Source organism: Acanthamoeba castellanii (genome assembly GCF_000313135.1).
Source record: "Acanthamoeba castellanii str. Neff unplaced genomic scaffold scf7180000084777, whole genome shotgun sequence".
Taxonomy (NCBI): domain Eukaryota; phylum Discosea; order Longamoebia; family Acanthamoebidae; genus Acanthamoeba; species Acanthamoeba castellanii.
The window spans coordinates 452,932-476,237 of NW_004457712.1; the positions used below are offsets into that span (position 1 = coordinate 452,932).

Below are 23,306 nucleotides of genomic sequence, written 5' to 3' on the forward strand. Positions count from 1 at the left end.
ATCTCTGAGGAGCTCCTTGTGGCCCCACTTGCCAACGGCACGAAGACGAGGAAAGCACAGCTGCCCATTGGTAGCCGAGGGATGTCGCCAAGGACACGTGGCCAATTCGCAGGCGGGGATAAAACATGCGCAGTAACGCGAATGCACTGCCGCAGCAAAGAAGGGAGCGAAGTGAAGAACTACCACACACGATGAAGACGACAGGACAAGCCAAGGGGGCGCACCTGAGCCACTCTGCACCGGCCTCGACCAGGGCGGCCAGGAGAATGACGCTCATGACCCCTACGACGACCACCACTTCCCAAGCGAGCGGAGACACGATGACGACGACCTCCCCGGCCTTCTTCGCCAACACCAAGGCCCTGCTGAGCCGACGGCTCGGCGCCAGGCGGCCGGTTTCGACCTCCTTCGATCATTCGCCCTCGCCACCACTCCCCTCCTGCCCCGCGCCGCCCCTGTGGCTGCCCCTCGTCGACTTCCTCTGCCACCTAGTCGAGCTCCACGGTAACTAACTCTTTCAACTCTTTCACATCATCTTTCAAGTTGTTTCGAAGCTTGTTCTGGAACACAACCCAAGCCTGGCTGATCTTCGGTGACACACCAGGTGTGGGAAAGATGGGGGTCTTCCGTACGAGCGCGGGCGCGAACACGGTGCGGCAGCTGCTGAAGGCCTGCGAGTGCCTGTACAGGAAGCGTGCGGGGAGGGAGGAGATGGAGCTCCTGTTCGCGCCGTACGCGCGGGAGGTGGACGTCGTGGCGAGCGTGCTCAAGGCCTACCTCCGCGAGCAGAGCCGGCCATTCCTCCCCGTCTCCCTCCATGACTCCTTCCTGGCCGCTTCGGGTACCTCGCACACGCGAACGAGACTGAATGCGAGCACGGCGCAGAACACTCACACGACACTCGACACACGACACACGACACACACGGACGCAGAGATCAGCGACATTGATAAGCGTTTGCACCAGCTCAGAGCCGTTATCTCTGAGCTCAGCCGATACAGAAGGTGCGTGCCCAGCCGCACATAATTCCCCTGATGCTCCAGAGAGCCGCCTGTGCTGATGTGCGTAAGGGGTTGCTGCATGGCCAGGCGCATCTTCCACCGATTCATTCGCTCACTCCACCGGGTGCAAGAGAACCAGGAGGAGAACAAGATGGACGCCTCCAATCTCGCCATCGGTACGCCTTCGCCCACCCACCTTCGCACCTTCGCACCTTCGCTTCGTCGTGCGAGGCCCTCTTTCGCGACTAATGCCACGAGCGCCGCCCACAGTGTTTGCTCCGTCTCTCCTGCGAGGCGAGGACGACGGCCTGGACATCCTCAAGATCCGGGCGCAGTGCCATGTGATCGAGAACTGCATCCTCTACCACGCGGTCGTGTTTCAGGAAGAAGTCGAAGAGGACAGCGACGAAGGTGATGATGATGAAGAAGAGGTGGTGGAGGGTGTCGATGTACGTTTGCTCGCTGCTGCCGCCTCCTCGGTAGATCACCTCAACACCGACGGGCCAACGATGCTCGGTTCTCACGACTTTAAGAAGGCGGCCTTCAATCCGTTCCACCTGGTGGCCTGCCAGCACTGCCACAAGGCCATCCTCGGCATAGGCCAGGCCTATCAATGCCAGGGTACGTCCACCAAACCCCCATCAGTGGGCGTCGCGTCTGGCTTCCGGCTCTCACCTCGCGACCCGACCTTCACACGACTGGTGACCCACAGGGTGCGACTTCGCAGTGCACAGAAAGTGTAAAGAACACGCGGGCCAGACCTGCACGGCCGGCGCGAGGCACCGACATGCATGCCCTGCCCGTCGCCCACCGGCAGCGCGCAAGTCAGCTGAGTGAGATAACGTTCACGACAAACGTTTAGTGATGTATGCTGTGAATTAAGCGGGTAACTACCCACGTATGGGGTGTGAGACGGGTACGCTTGGTGACCTGCAGCCGGCGCTCTAGGCTACAGCCGGCCAATGACGCGCAACGCCGATAAGATGACCGTGGAATCTAACAGTTTATATTTCAACTAGCAAGTTTGTTTTCAATCCACAAAAGATGAGAAGAAGCGGGGGCAGCAAAGTGGGCATGACTCCCACACTCTCCGTGACGGCAGCTGCGTCCCCCTCTTCATCTGCTTCTTCTTCCGCTTCTCCGTCGCCCTTTGCTTCGCCGCCCTCACCCACCTCGCCCCGCTCGTCTTCTTCATCGTCGTTGTTGGGGGCTTCGTTGTCGTCGTCCCCCTCCGGCGAGGAGTCGCTGCACTTCTTCCGCCAGCTGGTCAGCCGCACCCGGTCGGCCAAGGGCAAGACCTGGACCCTCGCCGACCTGGTCGAGTCCCGCACGCCCCCTGACGGGTCGCCCTCCGGCGGTGGTGGTGGCAGCCAGAAGAAGGCCAAGCCCCGCAGCACGTCCCTGGTGCGCCTTCTGAGCGGGAGCCGCGCGTCGGAGACGAGCAGCAGCACGGCCACTTCGCCTTCGCACTCGCCTTCGCCGACGTTCAAGGCCCAGGCCGCGGCGGCGAAGGAATCCTTCGCGCCTCCGCTCTGGCTGCCGCTGGTGGACTACCTGTGCCGCTTCATAGAGCTCCATGGTATCTCCCCCTCCCCTACGCTCTTCGTTTTCGTTTTCGTTCTTCACTGGTGAAGTGGTCGGAGCTAAACAGTGTGGTCGGCAGGAAGGGACAAGCTCGGCATCTTCCGGCTGAGCGGCAACGCGCGGACCGTGGGCGAGTTGACGACGGCTTGCGGGGACCTGATCGCGAAGAAGGCGGGCGAAGAGGACATGCAGAAGCTGTTCGAGCCCTACGCCGACGGGGAGGTGCACGTGGTGGCGAGCGTGCTCAAGGCCTACCTCCGCGAGCAGAAGGAGCCCCTTCTGCCCGCCTCCTTCTACGACTCATTCATCAGCGCCGCAGGTAAACCCGCCGGTCTGCTCATTGCGTGTTGCGTGTGCTCACACTCACTCACGCTCGCGCGGGTGCAGAGACCACGGATGCCGGTGAGCGACTGGCGCAGCTGAAGGACCTGATCTCCAAGCTGCCGGAGGGCCGAAGGAACATCCTTCATCGGCTGGTGCAGTCGTTGGTGCTGATCGCCGAGAATAGCGAGGAGAACAAGATGGACGCCTCCAACCTGGCCATCGTGTTCGGGCCGTCGCTGCTCAAGGCCGAGAGCGACGGGCTCGACATTCTGTTCAAGATCCGTGCGCAGTGCCTTGTCGTCGAGAACTGCATCCTGCACCACGCCACCATCTTTCTGGTACGCACACGCACCACCGCACACGCACACGCCCTTCTCACGTGCATGGCGTCACCAGGGTCATGAGGTGCGGCAGCAGGACATCGAGAACGATCGGAAGTCGCCACGAAGCAACGGTGCGAGCGACGACGATGACGACGACGACCTCTCGCTCGACAAGCTGGCCAAGGAGATGGAGGAGGCGGAGAAGGAGAGCCGCGACTTTGACACGGCCATCGAGGAGTTCCCGCAGGAGGCCGAGGAGCCCACCATGCAGAGCCACGCCTTCAAGAAGGAGGCCTTCAACCCGTTCTCGCCCACCATGTGCCGACACTGCCGCAAGTACATCTTTGGCATCCGCAAGTCCTACTTGTGCAAGAGTACGCCGCACCACACCACGACGTGATTGCTGTGGTTCGGCTTCAAGCGTTGACTGTTGGCCGGCGTGGGCGCACACGAACAGACTGCAACTTTCCGACGCACGGGAAATGCAGGAAGAGCGTGGGGAAGACTTGCCCGGGCTCGTGTGAGAAGACGACCAAGCAGAAGAAGCCGGAGCCCATCAACGTGGGCCAAAAGGTCCCGCTCTTCACCCTCAAGGACGGCAAGGGCAAGACCTACTCGATCGAGGATAGCCTCCGCTTGAACAAGAGGATCGTTCTCTTCTTCTACCCCAAGGGTGAGTCCTCTCTCTCTCTCTCTCCACACACACACACACACACAACACGCACACCAGCGTGTTGAAGCTGACCCTTCATGTGCATGGGCTCGCGGTCTAGACTTCACGCCGGGGTGCACACGGGAGAACAAGGCCTTCCGCGACCAGTTCTCGCTGTTCCACTACGCCGACTGCGAGATTGTCGGTATCAGCGGCGATTCCTCGGCGTGCCACTCGCGCTTCGCTGCCAAGTACAACATTCCCTTCCGACTACTGAGGTACGCGTCTCCGCCTGCACCGCCCTTGTTGTGCGAACGCGGGCTTACAACCCATTTCTTGTGCATTTATCGCAGTGACCCCAAGAGCGAAGTGAGAGAGCAGTTCGGCGTTCCTGATTCGATGGGCGGCCTCGCTCCTGGTACTGTTCTCTTACACGCGTTGATAGGATCCATTCGTAAGGTGGGCTCACTCGCCCGTTCTCTTCGCCACCATGCAGGCCGAGTGACCTATGTGATCGATCCAAGCGGAACGGTGGTGCACGTGTACAATTCGCTGTTCAACCCGCAGGAGCACCTGGTCCACAGCCTGCACGCCATCTCGCAGATGCTCCTTCATGACTTGTCCTCGCCCGCCGCCATCAGCGCCGCTTCTTGATGCCTTCACCTCACAACTTCGTAAGAAAAGTTTCTTTTTATTTTCCTTGATCGAAATTCGACGGCAAAAGGAAATCCGAAAAAAGGCGGATGTCAGCTGGCGTGGGGGGGCTGTTGTCTGTGTCTTCTCTGAGCGAAGTGGCCATACGTGAGATCACATTTGCGAACGAGCGAGCGAACAAGAACAATTAGGAGAGCAAAAGAAGAACAGCAAGGTATGGGCACTTATGCACCAGCGCAGACATTTTTTTTTAATGAATGACGAGAACCCCTCGGTACATGCATCATTTAATGATCAAGCCTCGATTCCTTTGGCACTGCCCCATAGAGCGACGATGAGCGGCGGCGCACCCATTCCCTACATTGGGAGCAGGATCAGCCTGATTTCCGTGAGCGGCATCCGCTACGAAGGCATCCTCTTTTCCATTGATCCTAAGCAATCGACCGTGGCCCTCCAGAATGGTACCCGCCTCCTCCTCTGTGCTTCCCTGTATTTCAACGTGGGGGTGCGCAGAGCCGTTATTGACCTGTACATCTTGTTGCCACAGTGCGGTCATTTGGCACGGAAGGACGGCGAAAAGATGGACAGCAGATACCTCCCTCCAATAATGTGTACGACTACATCATCTTCAGGGGTTCCGACATCAAGGACCTCCAGGTGTGCGAGCCGCCCCCTCAGCCTGCGCAGCCCCAGCCACCAAACGATCCTGCCATCATCAACGCGGTACTTCCTGCCTTCTGTCGTTGTGCCCATCGCATCGCACTCTTACCTGCCCGATCGTTTGCGCGAAATGCAGATTCCTGAGAATTCGATGGGAGCCGGTCCTCAGCCGAGCATGTACGGCTATCCTGGGATGTACCAGTACCCGTACAACAACCCGTACCAGATGTACAACTCGTACGGCTATCCGGGCGCCTACCCGCCCCGGCCACACCAAATGGGGCCGATGCCGGGCCAGTCCCCCCTACCCTCAGCAGCCGGTACCCGGCGCTGGACAGCCCGCCGTCAAGGGTCAATCTGCCCCTGCTGCCGCTCAGCTCAGCAATCCTTCGGTGGACGGCGAAGATCGGGAAGATGAGGAAGATTCGCAACAGCAGGCCGCGACTGCCGACGTCAAGGCGAGCGGAGGAAAGGCAGAGGACGAGGAAAAGCCGGGCGACTCGGGGGTGGAGTCGAGCCCCGCCGCGGTCCCCGAGGCCGCGCGCGTCGAACCCGCAGCGGATGGCACCGTCTACTCGGCGGACCAGCACCACGAAGAGAACGGCGGCAGCCATGCTGCGGCCAAGCACCACGAAGCCGACGCCGGAGCGTCGCTGCTCGGCCCCTACACCGGCAGCGCTGCTCCTGCCGTCGGCGCTTACGGAAATGGAGAGAGGCGAGACCGATCGTACAACAACAGGAGCGGACCGCGCAGCGGAGGTGGCCAGCGTAGTGTAAATCAGGGTGGCCATGGTCAGCACGGTGGTCCTTCGATGACTGGTGGAGCGCCTATGCGAGGAGGCGACAGGAGAGGCGGCGCGCCCTCTCAGCCGAGAACCGGCGGAGGCGGCGGCATCGGTGGAGGTCATCACGGCAGGCCTCAGGGTGGCCCGGATGCGAGGAGCGGAAGCGGACCCAGGTCCGGAGGCGGTGGTGGCAGCGGCAGGTACAACGGCGCTCCTCAGAAGCTGCCCGAGTTCGATTTCGAGAAGGCCAACTCCAAGTTCGACAAGGAAAAGATCAAGGAGGAAGTTCTCAAGGTATGGCTCGCCCTATTCACGTCGATGAATGATAGACGGCCCGTTCTCCCTGTGCTAACAATCGCCTTCTTCCTTACTGCAGGGTGTGGTGCACGTCGACACTGAGAGCATCCCCTCCGAGGGTGAACAAGCGCCTCTGCCCGTGCCGGCCGAGAAGGCGTACGACAAGTCGACTTCCTTCTTCGACAGCATTTCGTGCGAGTCGCTCGACCGTCTGAAGGACGACAGCGACGGTGGCAACGCCAGATCCGACCGCCGCCGTCACGAGAGGAGCCTCAACGCCGAGACCTTTGGCAGAGCCGCCAACGACAGGTGCGCCTCATCCACCAGATCGATCGCTGTTTTGTGGGGTCCTCCTTCTGCAACTCACACCGCCCTCCCAACTTGTGTCCACGACGTAGGAGGGTGCACCACCGCGGTGGCCCGAGGCGCTACGGCCCTCCCGGCCCGCACCAGGCCCACGGTGGCGCCAGCGCGGGTGGCAGCAACCAGCCCATGGACAACAACAGGCCCGCCCGAGGCGGAGGTTTCACCTCAGCTCGTGGTGGCTATGCTGCCGCCGTCAGAGGAGCCCCCGGCCCCCAGAAGAGATTCGTGGTATGAACCCTCTTCAGCTCTCGCAACCCCCTCCCCCCTTCCGTGTACATTACTAACCCACAATGCCTCCTGTACCATATAGCCTGTGGGCCAGAGCTCTTCTCCCGTGGTCGGGCACTGAGTGTGCGCACTTCAGCAGGAGGACACCGGTCTTAGCCGCCACCAACGTTGGCAGCCTCGACTTAGCGCCATCACCCCCCCCCCCCGATTCTCTCTTCTACCCTATCAGCATTGTCACAAACCTCCCCCCCACGGTGGCGCTACACCTCCTGCTTCATCGGTCTTCTTCGCAAGCCCACATAACAACCAACAACAACATGGATTACCATTACGCAAGCGGCGTCTCTCGCTGGTGCTCTTTTCTCACCCACCCAACAAACACAAACCACGAGGATCATCAGGGCAAAATCGTGTGTTATCAAAAATGTCTCACTCCACGGTGGTGGTGCGTCATTGCTTGAGCACGGCCTCAACGTGGGCGAGGGTGCCGTTGTTGGCGGCGGGGGTCAGGCCCAAGATGCGGGCCATGAGGCCGTAGATCTCGATGTTCTGGAAGGACTTCTCGATCTTCACGCCCGACTTGAAGTGGGGCCACGGCCAACGAAGATGGCTCGCATGTCCGTGTACTGCGTGGAAACAGGAGAGGTTGAGAGGCGCACATCCCAACACAACTACAGCCAATGAAAAGAACGCACCTCGGGGTCGTATCCGTGGTCGCCCTTGATGGGAGCAGCGTTACTGTTGAGCGCCACCCATCCCAGGTCTGTATTGATATGGTTGGTGTCAGCCGCCCGCATGACAGTCATTGGGCACACGCGCATACGGTCGTACCCATTACGCCCACGATGGGGGTGATCCGGCGATTGTCGTTGTAGTGGAATCGCGCGGGCAGATCCTGCTTGAGGTAGGCCGACATGTTGGGGTGCGCGTTCTGAAGCGTGTTCACCAGCTGCTGTTCATCCCCGAGGTCTACCGAGAAACAATGATAAAATTACATAAATAAATAAATAGAAATATAAAACAAATAACACCCCGTAGTGGGTGGGAGTCGGCTCATTGCGCAGAGGACGTACTGTTGGGTATGATCATGAGAACGGGTCCATCGTTGATGACCCTGACGGTGGCCGGATTGATGTAGTCCTGGAGGCGAATGACCCGCTCCGGCGAAAGAGCTGTCATACCATGGTCGGACCTGGTAGTGCGTGGTACGTTGTGGTGAGTGCCATGCAACAAACATTAAACGATCATAACTGAGTGGCCGCACGCAACAAGAGAAAATTGGGGCATACACGAGGATGATGTCGATTGCATCGAACATGTCTCTCTCTTTGAGTCCGGAAATGAGTTTACCGAGAGCCGCGTCGGCCGCTTCGATGGCCTGCACCACCTCCGTCTAGTATTGGCGTTCGAGAGATCATGTGAGAGACGCACACAGATGAAGTCAGAGCGAGCGCTGCGAATTGGGGGGGGGGAAGACCGAGTTGGGTCCGTAGTAGTGGCCCTGTGTGTCCACTCCCTCGAAGTAGAGGGTGAGGAACGTCGGGCGCTCGTCCACGCCGTAGTCCAGCCATTCCAGCACCTTGGAGGGGGGCGGGGCACAGGGGGAAATGAATGAGTGCACGAAGCAAATCATGTGGGCGCTGTTTTCCAGAGACGACGTCGTGAGCGTCGTACTTGGTTCACGCGGCTTTCGTAGGGTGTGGCGCCATTGTAGGGGACGTAGTAGGACGGTCGGTAGCCCTTGATCTTTGCTTCGCTGCCTGGCCTGTGGGTCGGTCCGGTCACAGTGCGCTGACGCCGTCAGCTTGCTGCAACCCCCCGCCCCCACATGCACGCCCGATGCACACGCCTCGTACGAGGCACGCACCAAAAGTAGGTGCCCGCCCTTTGGCCCTGCTTCTCCGCAGTCACCCACAGCGGTTCACCTCCCCACCATCTACCATCTGACATGACGCCAATGTACATGGTTAAGAGTGTATATATGTGCATGCTTAGACGACGCAGCACTATGTAGAGAGATGTATGTGAGGGTTGGTATACCTGTGACTTGCTTGGAGTCTCTGATGCTGAAGGTGGCGTTGAACACAGGGTCGTACATGGTGTTGCTGACGATGCCATGGCTCTCCGGATAGAGGCCGGTCACAACCCTGTGTGCGTGTGCGTGTGCGTGTGCATGTGTGCGGTGTGTGTGTGTGGCGTGTGGACGGTGAGTAAAAGAAGAGCTTTTGGGCCACACACACTGACTGTGCGATCTGTCTGCTTGAAGTGGGTTACGTGTAGTGATTGGGAAACGTTTTGGACGGGAAGCTGGCGATGAGACCGTTCGACAGCACCACGCCTTGCTGGATCAAGGATCGGATGTGCGGCATCTCTTGAACGGCGTGGGTCAACAACGAAGCGAAGCGGGGGAAGGTGTCAGGCATCGATGGTGTTGTCCACGCAATCAGCACCAATCAGCGTACGTACCAACATCGCTGCGGGACAGATACTCGTTGCGGAAGCCGTCGATCGAAATGAGCAGGACCGTGGTTTTGAGGCCTTCTGGCGGACTCTCCCCGTCACTGCACACACAACATTACGTAATTAAATTACCAAACAAATATAATTGTAATTATTGTTATATATTTAAAAAAATAACAACATTATTTATAAATAAATAAATAACACGAATTTGTCCGGAAATAGAACGGGGGGGGGCGAGTACTATTGCCAGACGACAAGAACGAAGCCGATGAGGACGAGGACGGCGGCCAAGAAGAAGAGGGCCGTGGTGATCATCAACCACCGCCTCCGCCGCTGGCTCTCGACGTCGAGTTGCGAACCGCTCAGTCCACACCAAGCTCGGGCGCGTCCGGTGCACGACTCCTCCTGCGCCACCATTTGGACGAGCTCTGCGTCATCGTCGCCAGCACCGCCCAGCGTCGCGTACGCGCCCCTCGACCCCATCTTCTTCCTTGTCTTCTTCAAATTGTGTCGACAAGTAAAAACTCAAGACTTAGCCGTTTCTTTCTTCTCCTCATCTTCTGGTCGTGCCACGGCCTGTCACGTCGACGTCAGCCGAGGCATTGGTAGGCGTCGTCCCCTTGGCAATGAATGAACAACTGCAGACAGGCGTAGCCTTCCGCACTGTGCGTGGCCATCACGACGCCAAAGTCCGAGTTTGGATCGGACAGCTCTGTGAGCACAGAGGGAACGGTGAGCGGGTGAGCGTTGGGCGATGGGGTGATCAAGCTTACGGGAGGGAGGAGGTACTTATGCTTTGGCCAAGCGAGGGCAGTCTGGATGCATTCACGAGAAGTGGGTCGACGAAGGACAGGCTGGGCAACGTCTCGTTGAGGAATACGGCGTGTATAGTGAACCCTGCGAGCGCTGTTGTCAACAGCAGTTGAGGTGTTTTGGTCGTTGGTGAGATGCCGCACGTACCAGGCAGCCCCTTCATTTGGTTGGTTGAGGTATCATCATCGCGTTCACTCCCGTAACTCGACTGAACGCGTGCGCGCCCCACCGCATCTGTTTCGATGGTGCATGCAGGTGTGAGCTGATCCAGATAACCATCGGCAAAGGCTGTATGTTTGGTACCCCGGGCGAAGCGGTAGCGTCGAGCACGCCGTGGCGGAAGTGGTGCGGAGGCTCGAGGCTGTAGTCGAAGAGCAGACCCCGCGTGCTGCTGCTTCCCTGCCAGTTGGGCACCACCTGCGTCCAGAACAGCCCCGTTGCGTTGTCGTTGGTGAACAGCGTGTTGGACTCGCCCTGCAGATAGGTCACATGGCCTAGCTTGAGGCTCACAGATCCCTGAAGCGTCGAACGGCCAGGTGTTAGTGCAGTTTCACACCAAGCCACACACTCAAGGGTTATGAGCAATTTTGTACCTTGTTGGTGGCGGTGATGATGTAGTTGATGATCTCAGATGGCTGGCTCGGGATGTCATTGGTACGGATCACGAACAGCTGGTGGTCGTCCTCGTCGTTGCGCTGATAGCTCGCGCCGATGACTGAGGACATGGACACTTCACCCGCGGGAATCTGAGAGCGTGCGTAGGTAAGCAAGGCGGGTTGGCTACGCTGTGATGGTTGCGAGCGCGAGTGCGTACTTCGACGACGGTGATCGGCTCGATGGTGTCGGCGGTGATGGCGGCAACGTGAGTGAGCGATACCAGGTAGATGACCTCGACCTCGGTCATGTTCGTGGAGCTGTCCGGTACGATCTTTTCCAACAGCGGGAACGCCGAGCTCGTGCCGAAGCAGTACTTGTGCAAGAGCGTGTACCCCTGCGAGGGCTGCAGGGTGGGAATCTCGTAGGCGTAGAAGCAGTTGCTGGCGTCCTGCAGCAGCACGGGGATGGACTGCACCCAGTTCGACAGCACCTCGAACGACAGCACCAGCCCGTTGACCGGCTTCACCTCCGGTGGCAATGGCCACTGCATCGACTCCGTCACAAGTGCTCTGTCGGAGTCAGCAGGTGAGTAGAAACTCCTTCAAGAAGAAACAGAAGAAGAAGAAGAGGATGAAATGGAGGGGGAGGGAAGTTACTCCGAGTGTGTCATGTAGGCGTAGGATTGAGAGAGCCAGAACTGGAGTACGTCTTGATTTATGTGCCCGAGCGTGACGGAGAACCAGGGCGAAGTGTCCTGGTTCAGGGGCGAACACCCGTTGGTCACCGTGACCCCGCCCGAAGCAGGGTACACCCACATGCTGCAGCATGCCAGCCAGACCAAAGCCACAAGCAGCAGGAGGCGTTGCGTGGCCATCTTCATGAAGCCCGATAGCTTTTTAAAGACAGGCCAATCCGGGGCAAGAGTTTTTCTGTTTCCGTTGAAGCTGATGTAGTAGCAGCTAGAGTCTTGTTGATGGTGAGCATGTGTGACGTTTACTGGACATTTGAATCAGCAGCAGGCTCAGCGCAGTGGTCCGGGGTGGACGCCTGAGGTTGTGAGGCTTCCTCGTGGTGGTGAGGGTGATGATGGTTCTCGGGCTTCCAATCCTGCTTGATGAAGGGTCGCTTGATGGAGGTGATGAACGCGTTCTTGGTACTGAGCACGTCCTCCTGTGAGTTAGAGAACGGCGCACGCGTTCGTTAATCGCACAAGCAACACACACCACACACCACACACACACACACACCACACACACGCTTGAAGCGTGTGGCAGGAGGGAGGTGCGTACGACGGGGGAGAGGTCCTTGTAGGTGAGCAAGGGTCCAGGGCCGACCATGAGGTAGAGCTGGAGCGCCCAGTAGGAGTAGGAATCCAGGCCCAGCTTCTTGGCGCGCTCCACGGGTCCGCGGTCGTGCTTGGGCAGGCAGCAGGGCGAGAGGATCATGGCGGCCAGGCCGGGCGTGTTGTTGTACAGCCCGACGAAGGTCTGGCTCAGCTCGCCGCACAGGTGCACGCCCAGGAAGAGGCCCACCCTCTTCCTCCGCTTCCGCCGCTGCTCCTCCCTTCGCGCCGCTTCCTCGGCTTCGTCATCGGCTACCACCTCCTTGTCGTTGCCGTCCGACGTCGGCTCGTGCTGCTGCTGTTGTTGTTGGGGCTTGTTGCGCTGCTGTTCGGCGACCCACTTGCGGTGGCGTCGGGCCTTGCGGTTGCCCTCGTTGCCGCCCTCGGCGCCGAGCTTGCGCGAGATCCACTCATTGAAGCGTCGGTGGTGCACGTCGGCGTACTTGAACTTGACCCCGCCGAGCGCGTTGAAGTGTTCGAGGTTCATCTTTTGGTCCTTGTCGATCGCGTAGATCTTGGTGAACTGGCCCGGCAGCATCTTGCTGATGATGAACACGTTAAAGCCCTTGCCGCTGCACATGTCGAACAGGTACAGCTCGACCGCATCGTCCGCTTCCGTAGCTGACGTCGTCGTTGTGCTGCAGGTCGAAGATGATGACGATGGCTCTACTCGATAACTCGGATTGATGCGAGCGAGTAGCTGCTTCACCTTGACGTAGCTGGCCCAGGCTTCCGTCAATTCCTTGGCCAAATTCTTGTGATTGAGGAACTGGTAGTAGTCCGGATGGATGAAATCGCCATGCACCAGCTCGCCCCACCACGGCTGCGCCAGGCATTCGATTAAATCTTCCGAATAGGCTTCGGGATGAGTCTTAATTCGTTCCAGCAGGAAGTGAATCGCTCGTCGTGGCTTCAGTCGCTCCTTCTTTGGTCCCTCCCCGAGAGTAGGCGCATCGAACTTGCCACCCTCTAGTCCGTTGGCCTCCATCTCGTCGCTACCGCCTTTCAAATAGTTGAATTAGTTAATTTTTATTTATTTTTAAAAATCGCATTGGAATCAAATTTATTTATTGCACTTACTCAGTGCCATACCGGTCGTAGTTGCTCCTCTTCGTCTTGTCGCGTAGGACCTGGTAGGCCGTGACCACTCGCTTGAAGATCTCGCTGTTCTTCTTCTTCTCCTGCTCCGTCTTCTGCATGTCGGGATGGTACTTCATCGCCAGCCGACGGAAGGCCGTCTTGACCTCCTCCTCGGTGGCCGTTCCTTCCTTGCCCGAGAGCTCAAGCAGACGATAGTAGCCCTTGGGATCGACGCTCTGTGGGCGAGTCCGTGGTGGCTCACGGTCGTAGCTCTGCGTTATTGTCGTGAGTGGCATGAGATGGCATGATCGCGTGGCCATACAAGAGGGAGCACCACGGTGATGTAAGGGACCCTCGTACAGTGCGCTGGTACTGCTGTCGTTGGTGCTGCTGTTGTTGTCTGCTCTTCTGCCATCTCAGTTCCTCCTCGCGTTCCTTATCCCGCTGCTGTCTCTGATGCTCTCCGTAGTCGCGCCAGAAGGAGTCGCTCTCCCACGAGAAGCTGGCAAAACGTGTGAATCAACACGCGATAACCATAGGTGTGATGGGAATGGGCACGTACTGGGCTTGTCGCTTCTGCAGGGCCTCTTCAGCGACTCTCCTCTGCTCCTTCCGCCACGCGGCGTAGAAGGGGTAGTATCGTGCAGCCACTCCTGCAGGGCACGACTCAGTAAAGACTACGTAGTCTTGCCAGCGCTACGAGAGCCGGAACGGAATCAACGTTACCTGCGACTACAGACGCGAGCCCGATGGAAATAAAGCTCGGTATGTTGAGGAAGTCGAGACCCAACGCCGCTGCCCCGGCAATCGCACCCAATGCCGTCAAACCACCCACCTGCCCATTGGCTGACGTTAGTCACGGCCACGACAATTCCCAGAGACCTGGCTTTTGCGCTGACATAACTAACGCTACGTACCTTGAATGAAGAGTAATGGTGCTCACCGCCCACTTGGCCGTTGACGCCATTCACGAGCGCCCTGAAGTTATGGCCCATATAGCTATACTCCACCACATAGGACGGAAGGTACACCGGGAAAGGCTGGAGAGGCGGAAAACAGTCATTGGCTGCCATCTCGTTAGCGCGTGAAGAAGCAGCCAATGCATACCTTGATGTCACCGATGAAGTCAAAATCGATCGTGACTGAGCGGACGTCGTCTGCGCTGTAAAGGATCCTGTACGCCACACCGAACAGTTAGTAAGAGGCGCTTGGGATCCCTAAACCGTTTCATGCAGAGCCCGACCTACCGCAGGTATTCGGATCCGTCGTGAAGGATGTAGGACTTAAGGTCGGTAATGAGACGCTCTCGCGCCACAGAGGGAAACATCTCAAAGGGTTCGACCTCGCGCTTCTCTCCCTGGGGTCCCTCCATCATGGCCGACGTCATCCGCTTGGCGGCGTCGATGTACTGGCCCTTTATGGCCTCCGCATACTCTTGCTTGTGAGCGTAGGAGGCCAGGACTTGCATTTCCGGTTGGTTGTTGTGGAACTTGATGAGCGGCCTGACAGACAAAAAGAGCGCACGGGTGAGACGACACGGCATCAGTGCACCAGAGAGCTGCCGGCCTGGGACGTACATCTTGTGCCTGTTGGTGGGTTGCCACTGCATGCTGGCTCTCATCTCCATCCTCTTCGTGCGAATGTTGTACTCTGGGCGAAGTACGCGGTGGCCAACCTGGGGAGTTAATGGACTTTAGAATAAATACAATATATATTTTTTTAAAAATATAATAAAGTAAAATGCGGCACAGGCACCTCGCCAGACACAGTGCCCTTGACAGAGGCCTCGAAGACCCAGAAGGGCAGAAAGACGGGCCGCACGTCGCTGCTGGTCTTGAGGGTGGTCATGAGTGGCGACAGCCAAGACTGCTTGTGGAACTTATCGAAGGCGTTCAGCGCATCGGTGGGCGATAGGCGGAAGTCCACTGCGTAGGGGTTGAGGGGTTTGTAGCCTCGCTTGAGGACCAGCGTGGCAGTAAATGTGGATGCACTGCCACCGCCCTCAACGCGAGCCTCAGCTGTGAGCCTCACACGTCCCGCCAGGAGGGGAGAGGAAGGTTGTCGGGCAGGAATGCGCGAGTGTTGCATCGACCACGCGCGGACCGGCCGCTGTGCTCGCTTCATCTTGTGCTCCACCAAAATAGAAAAGGAAACTACAAAGTAAAAATGAAAATAAAATTGAAATGAAAACGCGCCAAAGCCGAAAAGGCGGGAAAAGAAAACGGGCGAGAAGCAACACATCGCCATCTGCCGAGGTGTTTAGAAAGAAAAATCATGGTGCTGATTGGGGCGGATGTGCATGTCTATAATGATTTGAAGCGGCTGCGAGGTGCTCGGCTTCCTGCCCTCACTATTCTCGTAGCCCCGAATCCGGACGCCATCGCTGCGAGCTACATTCTCACGGTACATGCTGATAGGATTTGGAGATGCTGGGCCGGATCTGATGATCTTTTCTCGTGTAGTTGATTCTCAAACGAGAGGATGTGCCATACGTGCTACGTCCCACCAAGGGCTATGAGGACTTGTGCGAAATCGCCGTGGAGGAGATGGCCAAGGAAGAGGTTCTTCTCCTCACTGCTGCTGGGCGCACTTTTAAGTCTTCTCATCCCTTCTCATTCCATTGATTGCCATGGCAGACTCGAGCTCTGTTTCTCATCAACTGCGGGGCGATGGTCGACCTCGGTCGGTTGCTGGAGCTGAACGAGACCAACGTCCAGGTGTTTGTGCTCGATTCGCACCGTCCCTACAACCTGCGCAACATCTACCATAAGCAGGTACGTCACGTCGTCTCGTCTCGTCATCTTCAGTACAGTGACGGCCGCGATGAGCTCATCGTCGACTTGGTTCCGTGTTGGTCCTTTGCGCAGGTGTGGCTCATCGACGACGGCACCACGGCTGGGTCCGATCTGCCCCGACTCGAGGACATGCTCGACGATCCGGCTTTCGAAGAAGAGAGCGATGAAGATTATGAAGACGACGATGAAGAAGAGCAATACCGACGGAACGACTACGAGGACGACAGCGGGATGTCCGAGGAGCGCGAGCGGGACCGGGAGTACAAGCGCAAGATGAGCAACCGGAAGCGCATCGCGAGACAGATATCGAAGCAGCCGCGAACCCAGGTCGAGAAGGAGTACTACGAGCAGGAGACCAAGGACGGCCTCTCCTACGGCGCTTCCGTCGCCGGCCTGCTGCTCGAGATGAGCTCCCAGGTCTACCAGAACGGCGTCGACCTCAGGTCAGTGCAGTTGCAGTTGCAGCCCCATGCGATCGTACTGTGCCTTACTAATGCGTAATGGTGGCGACGCGGCACAGGTTCTACTGGCCCGCGATCATCGGTCTCACGGACCAGTGGCTCCACGGACGGATCGATGACGCCAAGTACAAGTTCGAGGTGGAGGTCCACCAGAACGAGATCCAAAAGTACAACGTGAGCAAGATCCGCGAGGCGCAGGCCGTGCGGGCGCAGAGCGAGAAGATCAACAACGAGAACTACGCCGTGGACTTCAACGTCCTCCCGCCCAACTTCCGGTACACCAACGATTCGAGCGTGCTCGAACAGGTCACCTGCACCGACGACTTCAAGCGAGCCATACGAACCTCCGGTCACGCCCACGTCGAAATCTCGAGCGAGTAAGCCATCCCACTCGCCTCTCACTGGTTCACTGCAGTGTCGTAGTGTCAGTGCTAATGAGTTGCAACTGTAACCACCACAGGTATCGATTTATGCTCTACCGCCACTGGAGCCTGTACGATAGCATGTGGCACTCGCAGTACATCGCCACCCGCCTGGGCATCTGGAAGGAGAACGGACAAAAGGTGAGTCCGCACACATTTCTGTTCTTTAACGGGCTGCCCGGTCGTGGTGTGTCGTTGACAATCTCACGTCTCTAATCTCTAATGGGGGTTGATGGGGGTGACAGCGGTTGGACGTGCTGCTGGCGAGGATGGGCGTGCCTTTGAGCCAGGCCAAGGAGAACTGGAACTGCATGGACAACACCATCAGGGAGCAGTTCCAAAACAACGTGCAGCAGGCGGCCGCGCAGTTTGGCCTCACCGAAACCTGCTACCCCTCCTTTGTCCTCGTACGTGCCGTCAATCCCCCCCCCTCTCTCCGCACCACGTGGCACATGTCTCGCGGTTGTGCTGCGCCCACTGACGGTCCCGGTTCTGCAGCAAAAAGGCTTCAAGTCGAAGATCTCCGCCGCCGATCACGTGTACACCATCTCAAGGTACTCGACCACCCCAGAGGCACGAGCAAGAGAGAGAGAGAGAGAGAGCGGGTTGGTTGCTAACGTTATCTCTCCCCCTCTTCTCATGACGCAGCCTGCTGGAGGGAGCGGACGGCTGGGCCGAGGATGAGAAGGAGGAGAAAGAGGAGGACAAGAAGTGGGTGTCCAATTTTTGGCGAGCCTTTGACTCGCTGTCGCTCCGACAAGACGACGCCTACGATCTCTTGCAGCAGCGAGGTATCTATCGATCCATCTATCCATTACCGAGCCAAAAAAAGGGCCCCCAGTCGCCCGCGCTTGTCTACTAACACGAGCGTCGGCAATGCAGGTATCGAGTTGGCGATCAACCTTCAAAGGGCGATTGTGAGACAAGCCGCCGACGTTGTCGAAAAGGTACGTAGCTCACCACAACACCTCAAGGCCCAGATAATAGGCTCCAAAACGTTTTAATCCTCTGCCTTCGTTCGCGTGTGCAGAGGTGCATCACGCACTGCGGCCCGATTCGCTACACTATGCTCCATCAGACGCCGGACCTCAACTATTTCATCCACCCGCTGGCGCTTCGTAAGCTCGCCCTGTTCCTCGTCGAATACGTCAACGTACCTTCCACCTTCCACCCCCTCCTCTCCCCGTGCGCTCTCGGGCACCGATGTGTTACAGGACGAGGGTCGTTACTGAATCCGCTCGGCCTTGCCTGACAACAGGAGAGGAAGACGAAAGCCAAGCCTTTCCTGGTGTGCGCCAAGAACGAGAAGAAGGGCACCTACCTGATCGTCGGCGCTGTGGGCACCGAACAAGAGTTCAACTCATCCCAGAAAGAGAAGTGCGCCCCCCCCCTCTCCAACGGTGTGCGCGTGCGCGTGCGCGTGCGTGTCTTGTCGGTGTGGTGTGTTCACCACCTCTTGGCCGGCAAACAGGAACTTCGGTCGGAGCTTCAGAGAGGCGGCGTCGCGCACGGGAGCGCGCATCGCACACTTTGGCTTTGACTCGTCCGTGGTGGAGGTGATGGCCGACGACATCCACAAGTTCATCGAGTACATCCAGTGGCGCATGAAAGGCAAGATCCAGCATTAGAGCGCCCACGCGTTGTGCCGGTGCGTGCGTCGTGTTCAGCTTCTCTGAAGTGAGTAAAGTGTGATCCTTGCATTGAACGACTTAACGTACATCACGAAAGGGGGGTGGAACGAGAAGAAAGGAGGACGGCATATACGACTCAGAGATCGAGATCAGCGTTGAAGGTGATGGGGTGAGTGGCCAGAGTCTTGAGGTTGACCAGCACGATGGTGCTTGTCTTGGTGAACGACGGCACCGAAATGAGTCGCACCACCTGCCCCTTGGGACCTGCACAACATGTTTGAGTCTCTGCTGCTGCTGCTGCTGTTGCTGCTGCTTCTTCTTCTTCCTTCCGTGAGGGGAGTGCGGGACACGTACCGGTGATGAGCTTGGAGTCGTAGGTGGCCTGGTTGGCGGCAAAATAGATGTGCGGGCACTCGTCCAACACGAACGGGTCCTCGCCCGAGAAGGGGTAGGCGCCGAGGGTGTCCGGAGTCGTGGGCGCGAGGTGCGACCAGTTCAACGTGTCCTCCATGATCCTGAGCGTGTCAGCTGCAGACGAAAAACGGCGACAACGCAACGAGTCAGAAGAGAACGACGACGAAACACATCAACCAGGCGTGGTAATGCTGATATGTGATAATGATGAGAAGGGCGGGGTACTCTTGCTTGGGTCGATATACTTCTTGATGTCATCGACGGGTTGTCCCGAGTGTCCGACGATGCTGTGCGGGGTGGGGGAAGATGGAGACAGTCAGCACGAACAGCCTGAGACGATGACCGGGAATTGAAGAAGCCTGTTTCGCAGATGAGTATATACGTACAAGAGGCCGTCGACGCGGCACTGATAGGGGTTGGTCACCGAAGAGAACGTGGCATAGCGGCTCGCCCTATTCAACAATCAAGCAACAATAAATCGGGGTGGCTGGGTGGGGGGGAGCAACTGGGTTGTCGGTAAGAGGTGTAGTATGTACGTGGGGAAGAGGCAAGGGTTGAAGGGCTGCTGTGGCAGGACGAAGTTGGCTGGGTCTCCGGCACCGGGCATGATGTCCACGTGCATGCTGGCGGCCAACTGGCACAGTACCTGCTCCAGCTCCTGGATCGGCCTCAGCAAGCGCGCTTGCGCTTGCGGGGTAAGCCTCTGCAATAATAATAATAAGAAGAATAGACAAAACGGCAACGCGTCAGCTCCATGGATCATCTTCTGTTGTTTGCCAACGATCGTGTTATTACGAACCTTCTGGTAGTTCTTGACCGCAGCGCCGTCGGTCTTTTCCTCTGGCGGGACCAACGAGTTGCCTGCGATGATCAGTCGCGAGATCCGCGACTCGAACTCTTGTTCCTAAACCGGTTCGCAATGCGGGCAGTGAGTGGGTAGCGCATGTGAGACCCGGCAGACACATTGCAAGTGAGGCCGCAAATCATAGAGGAGGGCCGTACCGCGGCACCGCCAATGTGGCCGGAGAGGTAATCGACCATGAGCTGTACGGCGAGGGGATTCCTCACCTCCTCCCCGATGTTGATTCCTGACACAAGGGCGACGTACTTGTCCTTCTCTGCAGAGTTCGCACACGACGAGATGTGTGAGTGTCGGAGTGGCTGGGTGCGTGTAGTGTGCGCCTACAGGCATGAAGCACGTACCGAGGATGGGACGCTTGAGCTGCATGGGAATGCCAGTGAAGATGATGTCATCCACCTGGAAGTCGCCGTCCTTGAGCTCGACTCCCCGGATAGCGACGATGATGCCTTGAGAATGGGCAGAGAGCAAGAGTTAGATTTGCAGTGCGCGGCAGGCGATGACCGAGGGACCCCTAGGGGGTTGGAGGCAAAGTGTACCCGTGACCACAAGGTCCGTAGGCAGGTCGACGCCAACCAAGGAGATACGACCCGACTCGTCTTCGATGATGAGACGGTCCTTCTCGCTAACGTAGTTGGAACGAAGCGGAGGCGGAATGATCGAGCGCTAGCAATGTAGTATGGAGGGAAGAGAGGAAAGCAGCATCAGGCCCAGGAGTACAGATGAGATGCAAAGCAGACGTCTCTGTGGTGTGGGGCAGCGCATACCTCCTTGGCGTAGGACTCGAGGATGTTTGGGCGAAGGGGCATTTCTTTGTAGAGCGTACCGGCAACGATGACCTCCTCATCGGCCCTCAGTTCCAGAATCTTGTTCACGATTCGCGGCAGCTTGGCAGTCGATGAAGATGAAGAAGATACTCCCAATTTGCCTTCCCACCGCTCTTTGGCAGCCTGGAGCAGCCGTGGTCGCATCTTTTGGAGTCGGTGATAGTAAAGGGGTGCATACTGCTGCGAGTACTCCTTGGTCAGGGTTCGAAATCGGTGGTGCGCGGCGTCGTAGTCGCCAGTCTCTCGCCTGATTTTGTGTTTCTTTCCCTTTTCCTCTCCTCCCTCGACCGCCATGGGGTCGATAATCGCAGGCGGGCAGAGCAGATCATCATATTTGTGGGGGCTGTGGCAACAATTGAGAGTGATTAATTTGAATTGAGGGCAGCCAAGCTGTGGCAGAAGGTGAAACGTACTTGCCAGGCAGATGTGCTTCGTCGCCCACGACCATGACGTGAGGGGCTTCCATCTTTTCAATCAGATGGGATGTTGTTGTGCCTTGTTTTCGATCTCCCGCCAAGAGGACCTTCGCGCCAAAACAGCGTGCTGACGTGGCCAATTTTTATTAGATTACTTCTGCAAACACCAAGGCTGGAGATGAAGCACAGAAAGGGCGGTGAGCAGCCAGCGAAGATCGAAGAGGAAGAGGGCAAAGCGGAGGTTGTGTCGAAGGAGGCCAAGAAGGAGAAGAAGAAAGAGAAGAAGGAAATTCAGGGCCTGGGCTCGCAACAGGTGAACCTGCAACTGCCCATCTACGGCCTGGCAGTGCGCCACGTTGATTTTGAAGAAGTAGAAGCAAACGAAAAGGGCAAGAGCAAGGATGGAAAGAAGGAAACGAAGGGTGCCGCACTGCCGCTCAGCGTAATCGTTGGTGGGGGCGGCGGACCGGGCAACACTGGAATCGAAAACAAGGTTGCCTTGTTCGAGTTCAAGGTGCACCTGCTCCCTCTCCAAGATCTTGCACAGTTGTCTGACCCTTATTGGCCTGCCCTGCAGGATGGTGGCTTTCACCTGCACGCCTTGGCGGACATGGGAGAGTGCGCCATCATGAACCTTGCTGTGCACCCGGAGGTACCTTGCCCTTACGGCCCGCATCGACCTTTGCACTGGCGGCCTCACTCACGCGCAAGCCGGGCGATGTGTGCACACCCAACCCCAGGAGCGAGTGATTGCGTGCGGTGCGGAGAACAAGTGTCGTATCATCAAATTCACCGAGAAGGAGTGCGTACTACCACGAGACAACCTCATGTAGCGGTGTGTACTGAAGGGCGGACGTAACATAACAGGCTCACGACGGGGCAAGAGTTTCAGACGGACTTCTTGGAGAACAAGGAGGAGAGCGACCAGGTAAACCTATTGCTTGGCGCGTTCGAACACAATTGCCCACCTGCACGCTTACAATAACACTCTACCAGAAAGCAGTTCTCTTCACGCCCAATGGCAAGGTGCTCGTGACGGCTGGCGTGGACGGAGCTGTTCGTCTTTGGGACTGTACGTTGTTGTTTTCGAGCTGGTGGCGCGTTGGTGCTTCGCCAGGGCTCATGCTGCGGCAACTACTCAGGGCCAACGCTGAAGGAGAAGGCTGCGCTTATGCCAGCTTCGCCCAAGGAAATCGCGTCGATGCACATCTCTCCCGATGGACTCTTGGTATGTTGCCCCCATCCGCAGGGCTCCTACAGCTATGTGCCCGGTAAGAGCTGACAGGGTGCTCTGTATTACAGCTGGCAACCGTGACAGGCCAGCCGGGCGACGTGTGCCGAATCTGGCAGCTGCCGAAGGACGGCAAGCCAAAGGAACAGCAGACCATCACCCCTCCCGGTACGGATGTTGTGGTGATGATCGTACGCAGCAGGCGGTCTGATTGACACAATCTCATCGAATCATGCACTTTCGTTTTTTTCCCCTTTCTTTCTTTCAGGAAGCGACAAGACCTTGTGCTTCAGGGACTGCAAGTTCTCTCCCGATGGACAGCACCTGTACACCATCCAAACCAAGAGTCGATCCGACTCCTACCTGACGAAATGGAGCACAAAGAAGTGGCAGGTACGCATGCCAGGCTATATAGTCGGTGGGTGCGGACTGACAGTTTTATCATTTGGGCAGGTGGTCTCGACGACTGTCTCGCACACCAGAGCGTCGGGAGCGTGTGTGTCGCTTAACGTCAGGTAAGTCGTGTCATACGATTCGTGTCATGCGATGATGGAAGCGAGCTGATGTCGGTGTCTGAGTAACAGCCAGGACGGGCAGTACGTGGCCACGGGCAGTGGCGAGGGCGAGTTGGCGATCTTCCGTACGAGCGATATGAAGTGGATTCACAGGAAGCGTGTACACGACTTCTTCGTGTCCAAGGTAGCCTTCGCTCCCGATAGGTACGTTACTTCTCCTTCCACGTTGCACTTGAGCGACACTCCGACAACACCGACCACTCACCATCACGAGGATCATTTCATATCCCCTCCAGCTCATACGTCTTTTCCACGTCGGGAGACTACTCTCTTGTCGCCACCGCCGTACAGACATCTCGAGGTTCTCCTTCCACTCCTCGCCGCTTCCCTCCACTGTTAGGTCTCACACCTTTTCCTCTGCAGGTGTCATGTCGTTGTATGGTCGAGAGCTCTTCGTGACCTTTGCCGTGCTAGTGGCGCTGCTCGCCATCTTCATCCAGTACTTCGTACGCTGAAGATGAAGGCATGCTTGTTACGCTGCGACGTTTGAATAAAGAAGCCTCGAG

General features: G+C 57.7%; 10 protein-coding genes across 10 annotated transcripts; 5 read left to right on the forward strand and 5 right to left on the reverse strand.

Annotated features, from left to right (window-relative positions):
- Positions 1-191: 191 nt before the first annotated feature.
- On the forward strand, positions 192-1,744 carry ACA1_289740 (RhoGAP domain containing protein; the record flags this gene model as incomplete). The annotated part of the gene is made up of 6 exons (XM_004367919.1): positions 192-504; positions 605-841; positions 935-1,004; positions 1,089-1,177; positions 1,272-1,622; positions 1,647-1,744. 6 exons carry the CDS (start codon positions 192-194, stop codon positions 1,742-1,744), a joined length of 1,158 nt encoding a protein of 385 aa, XP_004367976.1.
- Positions 1,745-2,075: 331 nt separating this feature from the next.
- ACA1_289750 (antioxidant, AhpC/TSA superfamily protein) lies at positions 2,076-4,538 on the forward strand (the record flags this gene model as incomplete). The annotated part of the gene is made up of 8 exons (XM_004367920.1): positions 2,076-2,580; positions 2,665-2,904; positions 2,973-3,247; positions 3,306-3,606; positions 3,690-3,905; positions 4,006-4,162; positions 4,238-4,302; positions 4,381-4,538. 8 exons carry the CDS (start codon positions 2,076-2,078, stop codon positions 4,536-4,538), a joined length of 1,917 nt encoding a protein of 638 aa, XP_004367977.1.
- Positions 4,539-4,872: 334 nt separating this feature from the next.
- ACA1_289760 (FFD and TFG box motifscontaining protein) lies at positions 4,873-6,995 on the forward strand (the record flags this gene model as incomplete). The annotated part of the gene is made up of 7 exons (XM_004367921.1): positions 4,873-4,999; positions 5,086-5,261; positions 5,335-5,435; positions 5,497-6,277; positions 6,360-6,589; positions 6,679-6,874; positions 6,957-6,995. The coding sequence occupies 7 exons, from the start codon at positions 4,873-4,875 to the stop codon at positions 6,993-6,995; spliced, it is 1,650 nt and encodes a 549-aa protein (XP_004367978.1).
- A 329-nt stretch (positions 6,996-7,324) lies between these two features.
- On the reverse strand, positions 7,325-9,820 carry ACA1_289770 (type I phosphodiesterase/nucleotide pyrophosphatase family protein; the record flags this gene model as incomplete). Its single annotated transcript, XM_004367922.1, has 12 exons — positions 7,325-7,453; positions 7,570-7,637; positions 7,706-7,843; positions 7,948-8,066; positions 8,164-8,252; positions 8,352-8,453; positions 8,549-8,639; positions 8,742-8,817; positions 8,915-9,021; positions 9,167-9,245; positions 9,341-9,435; positions 9,579-9,820. 12 exons carry the CDS (start codon positions 9,818-9,820, stop codon positions 7,325-7,327), a joined length of 1,335 nt encoding a protein of 444 aa, XP_004367979.1.
- A 107-nt stretch (positions 9,821-9,927) lies between these two features.
- Positions 9,928-11,564, reverse strand: ACA1_289780 (uncharacterized protein; the record flags this gene model as incomplete). Its single annotated transcript, XM_004367923.1, has 7 exons — positions 9,928-10,049; positions 10,127-10,234; positions 10,298-10,358; positions 10,454-10,666; positions 10,744-10,896; positions 10,965-11,316; positions 11,404-11,564. 7 exons carry the CDS (start codon positions 11,562-11,564, stop codon positions 9,928-9,930), a joined length of 1,170 nt encoding a protein of 389 aa, XP_004367980.1.
- Positions 11,565-11,740: 176 nt separating this feature from the next.
- On the reverse strand, positions 11,741-13,077 carry ACA1_289790 (uncharacterized protein; the record flags this gene model as incomplete). The annotated part of the gene is made up of 2 exons (XM_004367924.1): positions 11,741-11,917; positions 12,037-13,077. 2 exons carry the CDS (start codon positions 13,075-13,077, stop codon positions 11,741-11,743), a joined length of 1,218 nt encoding a protein of 405 aa, XP_004367981.1.
- Positions 13,078-13,165: 88 nt separating this feature from the next.
- On the reverse strand, positions 13,166-15,293 carry ACA1_289800 (DnaJ domain containing protein; the record flags this gene model as incomplete). The annotated part of the gene is made up of 9 exons (XM_004367925.1): positions 13,166-13,405; positions 13,530-13,671; positions 13,732-13,822; positions 13,896-14,004; positions 14,087-14,209; positions 14,277-14,343; positions 14,417-14,671; positions 14,747-14,844; positions 14,925-15,293. 9 exons carry the CDS (start codon positions 15,291-15,293, stop codon positions 13,166-13,168), a joined length of 1,494 nt encoding a protein of 497 aa, XP_004367982.1.
- Positions 15,294-15,443: 150 nt separating this feature from the next.
- Positions 15,444-18,475, forward strand: ACA1_289810 (CDC45 like protein; the record flags this gene model as incomplete). The annotated part of the gene is made up of 14 exons (XM_004367926.1): positions 15,444-15,572; positions 15,632-15,730; positions 15,806-15,943; positions 15,977-16,012; positions 16,037-16,407; positions 16,485-16,802; positions 16,886-16,988; positions 17,093-17,254; positions 17,346-17,401; positions 17,496-17,638; positions 17,730-17,794; positions 17,878-18,000; positions 18,106-18,224; positions 18,319-18,475. 14 exons carry the CDS (start codon positions 15,444-15,446, stop codon positions 18,473-18,475), a joined length of 2,019 nt encoding a protein of 672 aa, XP_004367983.1.
- Positions 18,476-18,614: 139 nt separating this feature from the next.
- ACA1_289820 (DNA polymerase epsilon subunit B protein) lies at positions 18,615-21,044 on the reverse strand (the record flags this gene model as incomplete). Its single annotated transcript, XM_004367927.1, has 11 exons — positions 18,615-18,742; positions 18,833-19,006; positions 19,118-19,179; positions 19,279-19,344; positions 19,429-19,538; positions 19,692-19,796; positions 19,895-20,010; positions 20,096-20,200; positions 20,291-20,417; positions 20,519-20,921; positions 20,992-21,044. The coding sequence occupies 11 exons, from the start codon at positions 21,042-21,044 to the stop codon at positions 18,615-18,617; spliced, it is 1,449 nt and encodes a 482-aa protein (XP_004367984.1).
- A 128-nt stretch (positions 21,045-21,172) lies between these two features.
- ACA1_289830 (WD domain, G-beta repeat-containing protein) lies at positions 21,173-23,255 on the forward strand (the record flags this gene model as incomplete). Its single annotated transcript, XM_004367928.1, has 10 exons — positions 21,173-21,508; positions 21,572-21,646; positions 21,887-21,922; positions 21,991-22,066; positions 22,137-22,222; positions 22,297-22,393; positions 22,494-22,618; positions 22,814-22,944; positions 23,037-23,101; positions 23,164-23,255. The coding sequence occupies 10 exons, from the start codon at positions 21,173-21,175 to the stop codon at positions 23,253-23,255; spliced, it is 1,119 nt and encodes a 372-aa protein (XP_004367985.1).
- Between the last annotated feature and the right edge of the window lie 51 nt (positions 23,256-23,306).